General features: G+C 45.5%; 1 protein-coding gene across 1 annotated transcript; it reads right to left on the reverse strand.

The window, feature by feature from the left end:
* Positions 1-6,894: 6,894 nt before the first annotated feature.
* On the reverse strand, positions 6,895-9,614 carry PRR13 (proline rich 13). Its single transcript, XM_087442312.1, has 4 exons — positions 9,352-9,614; positions 9,141-9,179; positions 8,430-8,764; positions 6,895-7,076 (listed from the first exon to the last, which is right to left on the reverse strand). The coding sequence occupies exons 2-4, from the start codon at positions 9,157-9,159 to the stop codon at positions 7,038-7,040; spliced, it is 393 nt and encodes a 130-aa protein (XP_087298438.1). The 5' UTR covers positions 9,160-9,179; positions 9,352-9,614; the 3' UTR covers positions 6,895-7,037.
* Positions 9,615-11,792: the final 2,178 nt, after the last annotated feature.

An 11,792-nucleotide genomic window follows, 5' to 3' on the forward strand; every position in this document is an offset into this window, starting at 1 on the left:
GCGCAGGCTGCGGCTGCTCCGGCTGCTGCCTCTGCTGGTCTGGGAGGGGGACGGGGCGGAGCGGCCCGCTTTCAACCCCGCGCACCCTCCGACCCCGGAAGCGCTAACCGCCCCGGGGGCCGACGAGGCGAATGCGTCGTCCGAACCGTCCCCACGCAATGCGGACGGCCTCCCGACAGCCTAGAGCGGCTCCATGGACAGCGTCGGCACCAGCGAGACAACAGCTGGTAACAGGGGCGAAGTCTATGATAGAGCGGCAGCGTGGGGGTGCAGGGAGGAAACTAGTGACCCCTAGCGGGCTGGTTGGAAAGCCCAGGCTTAAGTGCGGAGAGAGTTGGCAGTCGCCATGGATAAAGGAGACAAGAGGAAAAAGGGATGGATGAGGAGAGAATGAGAAGAGACGGGAAAAACCGGTAGTCTGTAGTGATACTCAAAAAAAGAAAGAGAAAAAAACTAATTTGCCACATTGGAGGTAACTTTTACACCAACTCCTTACTCTGAAAATTGGTAATTAAAAGGAAAGAATTAAGTATTTATCCTCCCTTTTTACGAAGAACCGTAGTTCATTTGTAGTCGATAAGGGAAAACTCTTTTTTTAAAGAGTTCCATCTAATAAATGTAGAAGGAATGAAAGAGTTAGAAAATCACCACTCATTCTGCAACCCAGAATGAAATAATTAATTCAGGCAAGTGTCATCAATCATCAAAACTTTAAGGGAAAGATTGTTAGGGAACAGGATATTATCATGGTGCCGGATATCACCACGCAGATTATTTGCAAATCCCAAAGAAAAAAACGATAACTTAAAATGGAGAGATCTGATAGGTACCACCTTACCCAAGTGATCAAATTTTGCTTTGACATTATGTGGTCCTTGATGACACACATTAAGAAGTACATAACATCATCTATTAAGTATTCTTGTCCAATGTGTTTAATCTTAATCTAATCAAGCCTTTAGACCTAATTTGCAGTTCACAGGAAATTTATAAGGAATAAAAGAACAAGTTAAACACATTACACTACAAGGAGATAATCAGCAAATCCAGAATGTAGGACATTCCACGAGACAACTAGCCTGGTCTCTTCAAAAAGGCAATGTAATAGAAAAGAAGGAGGAGGAGGGAGAGGATAAGGAGAAAGAGCAATTTAAAAGGCAATAACAATCAAATGTAATGTGTGGATCTTGTTTGGATCCTGGTTTTTAAAAAAAAAATAAGGACAATTGAGGACATTCAAACATGAACTGAATATTAGCTAATATTAGGAGGTATTAATTTGCTTAAGTGTGATAATGGAATTGTGGTTATGTAGGAGAAATGCTGTTTAAGAGGTGCAAGATGAAATATTCAAGGGTGAAGGGTCATGATGTATGCAACAGACTTTCATATGATTCCCATACGTATATCAATAAAGCAAATATGGTAGACTGTTAACAATTGTTGAGTGTAGGTGTTCGGTTTATGGGTGATTATTGTACTGTTCTTTAAACTTTTTAGAAATAATTTTCATAATAAAAATTGGAAAAAATATGATGTGGAATGGAACAAGATTGGCAAAATGTTGATAATTACTGAAGCTAGGTGATGGGAAGACAGAAGTTCATTAATCTGCTTTTTCTACTCCTGTGTATATCTGTAAATTTCTACATTAAAACTCTTTTTAGAAAAATAAAGGAGAGCCCTGGAAAGGAATAAGACAAAATAAGGAGAAGGAAATTGAGAGAGACAGCAAATACAGGGTTATTATTGAGCCTTGTGCAAGTCCTTGGGTGTCAGTTCTGACCTGAATATTAGTCGAGTTTTACTGGGCAACCGCAATTCAGTAGAGTCGTCTGAAGAGGGATAGCTTCCTGAAGTAGAAAATAAGACTTGGGGACTCCAATGCCTTTCTTCTCACTCCCTAAATGAGGGGGTGGGCATTACGAACAATGTGAAATAGAAATGAAAAGAAGTCTGTCGGGGCCGGCCTGGTGGCGCAAGTGGTTAAGTGCGTGCACTCCGCTGCGGTGGCCCGGGGTTCACGGGTTCGGATCCTGGGAGCACAGGGACACACCACTTGTCAAGCCATGCTGTGGCGGCGTCCCGTATAAAGTAGTGGAAGAGGAAGATGGGCATGGATGTTAGCCCACGGCCAGTCTTCCTCAGCAAAAAAAGAGGAAGGTTTGGCAGATGTTAGCTCAGGGCCAATCTTCATAACAAAACAAAACAAAAAAGTCGTCTGTCATTTGGCAAAAGTGAGGGGCAGACCAAATACTGAGAGAGAGGAAAGAAAGTAGGAAAATGTTAGGAGACCCGGAAAAAAGCAAACTCAGGAGTAGGCTTACTGTGCAGCCTGGGCTGAAGGTCAGATTAACCTCAAGGATTTGGCATTTGGGTCATTTTTCCCCCAGGGGCTCTGAGAGCTGAGGTGAAAGTGAGTGGCTGTCCACGAAATCATCTCTAATGTGGGGGGCAAAACAAAGATCAAATTAAAAGTTGATAAAATAACATCATCCTCTACTAACAATAACATGGCTTCTATTGGGGCTGGCCAACAGTTGCAGCCAGCTTTGAAAGAGAAAGAAGGGATGCATCTAATAGCAATACCTAATAAAGTGATGAATCAATGAATTTTTCTGGGAAGGGGAACCAAGCTAGTCAAGTGAGTGAACTTGCCTAGGGCCACAACACAACCTGATGTGTGGACATCTTGCTGTACTTAGTTTCTAGTAAAAAGATAAGGGCAGGATCCCAGATTCTCTCATGGACACAAGGTGGCAAAGGCATAAGATAAAAACATGTGAGAACTACCATCTTTAGAGTCTTACACTGATGCACAAAACAGGGGTGGCACAAACCCAGTGCTCTCAGGAGCCAGGCAAGTAATGTAAGTGGGAGAAGCTGGCCTAAAGAAAGGAAACAGGAAGTTGAAAGGGCGATGAGAAGACTGGAGAACACAGGACCCATCTAGAAGGAATGACCACTATTCAACGCCATAATTTCTCCCCTTAGAAATGTGGGCCCACTGTTGCTAGAGTTTCCAGCTTGAAATCTGAACTTTTATTGAAAATGTCTAATATTTAACACAGAGGGTGGTCCCTCCAAAAAAAAGAAAGTTTCTTGGCCAGATATAGCCATGGGCATCCAATTTTTCAATCTCTGGTGAAGATATATGTACCAAAATGTTCACTGCAGCGGTTAAGTGTATGGCAAGACTGGAAACAATCTAAAATTCTAGCAATAAAAGATTGGTCGAACAAATTGAAGGCTGTTAAAACAATATTATGCATACATACACATGCACGCAGAGATATGGAATCAACTCCAAGATAGATAATTAAAGGAGAAAATGTTACGTCCAAAAGAGGGCGTAGGGAGCCAGCCCTGTGGCGCAGTAAAGTGGGCGCACTCGGCTTCAGCGGTCCGAGGGTTCGCAGATTCGGATCCCGCACGTGCACCAACGCACCGCTTTTCAAGCCATGCTGTGGCGGCATCTCATATAAAGTAGAGGAAGATGGGCACAGACGTTAGCCCAGGGCCAATCTTCCTCGGCAAAAAGAGGAGGATTGGCATCAGATGTTAGCTCAGGGCTGATCTTCCTCACAGACACACACACAAAAAGAGGGCCTGTACTATGCTCCCATTTTATATAAAGTGGGGGTGGGGGGCAATAGGAACAATGTGAGACAGAAATAAAAAGGGGGAGACTTGACTATGCGCAGAATAGCTCTGGAAGTTTACAAAAGAATCTGTTGTCATGGTTGCCTTTGGAGAGGAAGCTGGGAGTCTGAGATGAGAGGAGAGCCTTACTTTTCACTGAACATCCTATTGAAAATGTTACAATTTTTTCCAAGTACATGTATTACTTATAGCTTTTAAAAAGTTAATAAACTTTTGAGAAACGACAATAACAAAACAACAACAGCAAGGTGCTCTGCATATGGCTTAGAAATGCCAGGAAGAGGCGATGTGTTCTCCCCAGTCAGGAGTGGGGAGGAAGGGAGCAGCGAATTTTCTCCCTAATTTCTTTGTTTCTCTTTGTGTTTTCCCCTTCCAGCCCCTTCTCATCGTCTTTCCTTATTTCTGGTTTGTTTGTCAACATCTGTTTCTCCACTTCACAATCCCCTGGCATCCCCCCACCCCACCCCCACCCTTGTGCCCACATCTCTCTTCTCCTGCTCAAAAAGGCAGAGCTGATGAATAAATGAAAACAGAGAGTGACTGGAAAAAAAAACATTAGAATGGCCCCCCAAATCCAGGACACTGGAAAAGCAGGCCTTGGATTTCCTAATAAAATTAGAAGCTTGATCTAAAATACAGGAAGACCTCAAGCATTTATTTCATCTAACTCGCTCCTGGGACAAGTCATACATGCAATACAGCCAACTGAAAACACTCCTTCCCTGTTCTTCAAGCCCCACACTCAATCACCAAGCCTGGTGGGTTCTACCTCAGAAATCTCAAGTCCACTCCTTCCTCTAGCCCCATCTCTCCCACTTCAGCCTCATTTCCTGCCTTCAGGCTCCCGCATGGTAACTCAGGCTCAGAAACTCCTGAACTTTCATCCAACACCTTTTTACAACTCTGGAAAACTTCCACCTCTGGAAAACATCCACCTGGAATCCATTGGGTTAAGAGCACAGACTCAGGAGCCACATTGCCTGAGCTGTAATCCTGACTGAAATTTTCTTCATCTACAAAATGAGAATAATAGTACCTATCTCATAGAGTTGCCGTGAACATGACACAAGTTAGAAATGTACAGCACTCAGTGCCCGGCACATAGATGCTCGGGGTTCGCTGATACTATTGACCAACCGGGAAACTCCTCATCCTGAGGCCCAGCCCAGACCTAGCTCATTTGCCCGGTGGCACTGTCACTCCTTCCTTGGCTCTCCCACTGCTTGATCCATGTCTCCTTTGTGATCCTTTTTACTCCATTATAATAACCTATTTACACATTTTCATGTCAGTTTGCTCCATTAGATCCTGCAGGTCGTGGAGGGCAGGGACTGTGTTATTCATTTTTGTAGCTTAGGCGCCCAGAACACAGTATTTCCTCAATAAACAATTTTCTAGATAATCAACCTAGCCCCATTGGGATCCTTGTGGTTCCCAAACATGCTACGGAGCTTTATGACTCTGTACCTAAGCACATGCCTTTCCCAGCTCCTCTCTGTCATCTGCTTGGTAAATGCCATTCTTTTATTTTTTTTCTACTCATACTTTGCACACTCAAGGCCCACAAAGTAGTTGAAATGTCACTTTTTCTGTAAAGTCATCTATGACTCCTCCTTACCTTCCCGGTTATTTCTAGGTTTATATCCCTCTGGCATTTTACAGCGTCTACATTTATTAATTAGTTCTCTTAGATGTCTTTTCCATCTACTCAACAGATCTTTGAGAAACTGATGTGTAGTACTGTGCATGGCATATAGTAAACAAGTGGCCCTCAGTTCTAGCTGTGCATCAGAATTACCCACATAGTTTCTCAAAAATACTGATTTGTTGGAGCCAGCCCTGTGGCACAGTGGTTGAGTTTGGCGTGCTGCTTCTGCAGCCTGGGTTCACGAGTTCGGATCCCAGGCGCGGACCTATACCACTCATCAGCCATGCTGGGGTGGCGACCCACGTACAAAGTGGAGGAAGATTGGCACAGATGTTAGCTTAGGGCTAAACTTCCTCAAGCAAAAAAAGAGGAAGATTGGCAGCAGATGTTAGCTCAGGGTGAGTCTTCCTCAGCGAAAAAAAAAAAAAAATACTGATTTATAGGGCCCCATCCTTAAAGAGTCTTATTCGATAGATTTGTGGCAAAGTCCTAAATCACTCTCTGATAGTTGATGGGCAGCCAGAGTTGAGAACCTCTGTACCAGATACAAAAACTTATGCTAAAGACCTATGTCCAGTCATCGAAAGAAAAACAGTAAAGATTCATTCCACTAAGCCTGAACCAATTCTGAAGTTTCCTCCCACTTAAGAAATGTAAGGACAGTATGGTGTCTTCCTCACTGATGCTCTGGTTCCTTACTATAAAACTGATACACTTTAGGGGCCGGCCCGGTGGCATGGCGGTTAAGTGCATGCGCTCCACTGCAGCAGCCCGGGGTTCGCAGGTTTGGATCCCAGGCATGCACCGATGCACCGCTTGTCAAGCCATGCTGTGGCGGTGTCCCATATACTGTGGCGGTGTCCCATATAAAGTAGAGGAAGATGGACATGGATGTTAGCTCAGGGCCAGTCTTCCTCAGCAAAAAGAGGAGAATTGGCATTGGATGTTAGCTCAGGGCTAATCTTCCTCACAAAAAAAAAAAAAACACAAAAAACACCTGATACACTTTAAAGGATCTGTGGAAGGACAGCAAAAGTAGTAGAATGTGCTGGGCCCAACTAAGGTAATGGCATAAGAGAACAGAGACCAGGAGAAGTAGCTTTATTTGGACTGAGAGTTGGAGAATGAGAGGAGGACCTGAGATAGCATATGAGCTAAAGAGTAGAGATTAGGTTCCAAAATGGCAGAGCTCATCAACCAAATGGACCCCACTTTCCAGCAGTCTTGCAGTTAGTACAATCAATAAAGGCCTTCACATGTGCCACAATTCCAAAAAAGATACAGGTTGTTTTTTTTTCCATAATTAAGTTTCCACCACACCTCCCCAACCACAAGTATTACAAAAGAAAGTAAAAAATCACATTTTACAGATCTTAGACTTGTCTTCAGCATTTAGCTCAAAGGTCTCACCATCTTCAAAAAATAGATATCCTGCTAAACTCATCATAATAAGCTTAAGCTTCGATAGCTTAAGTTCTATCCAAGTAGTGAGAAGACAGCCTTTGCTAGCCCATGGTGATTCTTTTCCCATTTTCCCTAGCCAGTTAGGACTGAACAGCAGATTGAGGCTCAGATGGGGGTGCGGGGGGTGAACAGCAGATTGAGGCTCAGATGGGGCTGCAGGCGGACACGTGGGCTAATTTCGCCCCGTACAAGAAAATGGCATCTGAAGCTTGATGGGAGAGCAGAACTGGAGAGACTTGAGGGAAGGGTCCAGGCCCTGGGTTCAATCAGAGTCACTGCTGGAGGAGGAGGAGGAGGAATGCTGCAAGGGGAAACGGGAAAGGAGACAGCATAAGATCCAAGTGACCTTTGATCACTCCATGGGACATTCTTTGATGCCCCACCCCTCCACCCAAGTGTTTGCTATCTAAGAAAGTCAGGAGTCTTGACCCAGACCGTCCCTTAAAAAGCAAAAGCAAGGATCTCCTTCAGCAGTGAGCATACAGGGATGGATTAAACCATCGCACAGAATTTAACATACTGCATTTGGAGCAAGTTTCCAATGTTCTTTACCTGAGCCAGTGCCTAGGCAAGGAATAAATTATATGCACAAGCATAGTAGAGTGCTAGGAAACTGCCACTACCTTATAAATGCTTATCGATTAGCTGCATGAAAAGTTCCTGGTGGCTATGAATCTAAGAAAAGTGAGTAGAATCAGCACCTGTGTCGTCTGCATCTATCTCTTACTTTTTCCTAAGCCCCAACTGGAAGAAATGAGGAAGGTGGGAGAGAAGGCTGGGAGAATCCTAGTCAAGGTTCTTTACATGCATACTCCCAGCAACAACTGTCATTAAAAACATTTTTGAGTCTCTCCAGGGTAATTTCTCCCCCATTCAATTGGTCCTTCTCCTCAGACTTCTACCAAAGATCCAGAACCAGGAACTAGCACCCAAAGCCATAAAGCAAATAAATACTAGGCAGTAAAATGTAAATTAAGGCCTCCTCAAGATCCAGGTTGGTTCAATCCTTCCAGAGTTATCCTGGGAGCTCCTTTTACCCTTGCTAATTAACACTCCTCTAGAATGAAGATACTGAGCCTTAGGGCTGGGAATGAAACTTAGGCTTTGTCTGAGGCTGAGTCACTGACTGCTTTTGTCCTCAGTTTCCCTGCTGGGTAGTAAGACAAAAAGACCCCCATAATGAAAACAATACCCTGAGAACACTGGAGAGAAAGGAACTCTATGGAACTCGAGCCAGATTATTATCTGTTAATTATTATATAAGACTTTGCTTTGTCAAAGGACTGACCCTATTAATTGACATTTTGACCACCTCAGTGGGAGTGCCCAACTTGCTAAAACATGCATCTGGGGATGTGGGGGGAAAAGTTCTGGGAGAGAGAAAGGCAGACAAGAAGGGCTTTTGATTCTGAAATTTGTTCTAAGGCTCAGCCTCGTCCCTCCAAAATAGAGGGCCCAATTAGCCTAACATTTCTTTTCAAGATTATCAGATTCTTCCCAGTGGGAATCCTTTACAAAGAGGAAGCACCATCTACCAGAGCAACATAATCCCTATCCTGTGTCCTCAGACTGCGAATCCCCCTCGGCCACCCCCTGTCTGCCTAGTCCCTCTGAGGGGGCACTCCTTCCCCACCAGGCTCCAGAGGGCACTCACCTTGCCATGCCTGTGGTGTTTGTGCGCCTTTTTATGAGCTTTCTTCATTTTCTTCCGCATCTTCTTGTCCATCACCATTCCGGGAGCCAAGGGATTGAAAGGAGGCATGCCAGGGGCAGGTGGTGGGAATGGAGGGGGGTAGGGACCTGAGGGTTGGCATCCTGGATACCCTGGTTGTGGCCCAGGAGGAGGGGGCCCAGGTGGGGGGAAAGCTGGATTCCCGGGGGGAGGTCCGGAGGGAGGGGGGCCTGGAGGAAAGGCAGGATTGACATGTGGTGGAGGGGGAGGATGGGGACCTCCAGGGCCTCTGATGTAAGGGGGATGTGGATTTGGCCCTAGTGGAGGAAGCAAAGAATAAAATAAGGTTAGAACTGCCCAGAGCCTCTGACAACAAACAATAACAACAACAAAAACAGGATTACGCTTCTCACTCAACGCGTCCTGAAAGGGAAATAGAAAGGCGAGGAAGGAGAACGGAAGGTAGGGGAGACAAACCTGCCTAGGAGAGAGAAAAGGTAAGGTCCCTGGCAGGGCTGGTGAGACAGGGAGACAGTGAGCTCTAAGCAAAGACGAGAGCACTGGGTCAGCTATGGTCGAAGGACTTTGCTTTTGCAAGAGGGGAGAGGGGGAGGAAAAACCTACACAAACTTCCTGTTGTGTGGCCCATCTGAAAAGGGGTTGGGGTGGGAGAAGAGACCCCCAAACACTTACCGGCATTGGGATTCCACATGTTCAGGTGTTTCTTGCAGCCTGATGAGAAAGAAATGAAGGCCAAAAGCTGACGGCCCAGAGGTGGGAAGAGGATTTAGAGACCGAGCCCCACCCCAAGGCCTCCGCCCCTACAGCAGGGTCCCAGAGAACTACCACGACACCCACAGAAGAAATGTTTCTTCTCACTCGCTCCCTCGCCCTCAATACCTACTTTATTGCTAGTTCCCTAACCACAGGAAGCCAGCTCCCAGGGCCCCTCCACCTTCCAGCACCTCTGGCCGCAGCTGGAGGTCTCTTAACTCCTCCGGAGAGGGGCCGAGTCCGCGAATCTCGCTACCCCCGCTCTCATCTCCCTTGCCGTGACTGAGTCCAGAAGACTTCAACCACCCACAGGCTAAGGAGGCTCTTTAACAACTCTACCGCCCCCGGGGAGGGAGACAGGGGGTAGGACCCCCACCCGACGCTAAGAGAAGGACCCACCCCCAAGCGAAACCAGGAAGGTGGCTCAGGAAAGATCCTCAAACGCTTACATATGTAGACACACCCCTTCCCCGTTAAAAAGGGCAAATGGAGATCCTGGCTCCCAGCTGCGAAGGGACCCCTGACCCAGAAATGGGGAAACGGGGGAATCCAGAAGCCCCGTCACCTTTACACCTCCTGGGCTCGACTCGTCCTCGGTGTCTGCTCTTGCTTCCTGGTCACTCCTATCCAAGGCTTCGGCACCCGCCTCTGCTACCGCCTAGTTGGGAATTACGTGGTCATTCGGCGTGATGATTGGATAACACACTCATCAATAACTCTAGTCCCCACTAGGCTAGAAGGCAACGGTTGCAGTAGGGGCGGGGCGGAGCACTTTAGGTAGAGGCTGGTGCGGAGGAGCAGGTGGGCCGGAATTCCTCGGGGGCGGGGCTCGGAGAGACGGGCGGGGGAGGGCGGAACCAGTTTGTGGGCAAAGTTCCTGAGCTGCTGTGGAGAAACTCAGCCCCTGCCCTCTCGTCTCCTAGCCCAGTGCGTGCAAACCTTGGTATGTGAATACACCGTGATCAGTATTATAATACAGATGTATACAGAGCGCTTAGGGAAGGGCGGGGAGCTGCTAAGTCGCAGCACCAAGCCTCAATATTGCAGCCTCCCTCCTAGTCCCCGGAGGAAGTAAAGAAACATTCTTGAAGCAAATACTACAGAGAAGATTTCCTAATCTCTCCTAGGATTGCCTATCTTAATTGCATAGCTCAGCGATCTGTCCGAATTGCATAAACCAAAAACCAAGAAACCAAGGAAGTCGTCCTGGATGGCTCTCTCCATCTTTCCCCTCTTCCTCTCCAACACCACGAAGTGCCTGTTTTGTCCGCAAATAAATCTGGAATCCCTCCGCTCCTCTCCATCTTCCCAGCTCCCAACCCACTGTCATCTCTCGTCCGGGTTGCTACAATGGCCTCTTTTTTTAAATAACACAATTAACAAGCTTGGTTCAATGAATATATATAGAACCATGGACCCAAAACTTAAAAAATACTCATTCTTCTTAGAACATTTATAAAAATTGGTCTCAACTAATATAATTCAAAATTCAAAGAATTGTGTAATACATACCGTATTCTCTGACTACAATGTAAAATATAAATACAAACATACATCTGGAAATTTAAAAAACCAACAAAAAGTCTTCCAAATAACTATGGGTCAAAGAATAAACCACGATGGAAATTAAATACTTTGGACTAAGCCATAATGAAAAACTTACATCCCAAATTTGTGGGATACAATAAATATGAAGATAAATTTTATACTGAGTTAGTCATCTTAAACTAAAGACTTTGATAGATTTTTAAAATACTTTTTATTATGAAATAATTTTAGACTCACAAGAAGTTGCAAAAATGATAGAATTCCCATGTACCCTTTACCTAGCTTCCCCCAATGATAATGTCTTACACAACCATAGTGTGTTTTGATATATTTTTATATCAGGTTTATGCTGAATATTTGAGATGAATTGGAATATTTTCTGTTTTTTTAAGATCTCGGGCAATTTATATCCACATTATTTCTTTCTTGAAAGATTATTGAGTTTGAAAGAAATTATTGATGTGTCCATATGGGCATGATGTCTTTTAGAAGTTAGATATTTTAAACTTCTTTTTTTTTTTTTGGTGTGGGAGATTGGCCATGAGCTAACATCCGTTGCCAATCTTCCTCTTTTTGCTTCGGGAGATTGGCCCTGAGCTAACATCTGTGCCCATCTTCCTCTATTCTGCATATGCGACAGCACTACAGCATGGCTTGATGAGCGGTGCATAGGCCTGCCCCTGGGATCCGAACCTGCAAACCGGGAGCCACTGAAGCGCAGCCCGTGAACTCAACCACTACACACACCCGCCCCCGGTGGCCCTGAACTATTTCTTTTTTTAAAGCAGCTTTATTGAGATGTAGTTCATATGCCATACAATTCAGCCATTTAAAGTGTACAATTCAGGGGCCAGCCTGGTGGCGTAGTGGTTAAGTTGGCGCACACTGCTTTGGAGGCGAGGAGTTCCCTGGTTCAGATCTCGGTGTGGACATACGCACCACTCATCAAGCCACGCTGTGGCAGCCTCCCATAAACTAAAGAGAGGAAGATGGGCACAGATGTTAGCTCAGGGTCAATCTTCC

This window comes from Ceratotherium simum, chromosome 17, assembly GCF_057802395.1.
Source record: "Ceratotherium simum simum isolate JZ-2026a chromosome 17, ASM5780239v1, whole genome shotgun sequence".
Classification (NCBI taxonomy): Eukaryota; Metazoa; Chordata; class Mammalia; order Perissodactyla; family Rhinocerotidae; genus Ceratotherium; species Ceratotherium simum.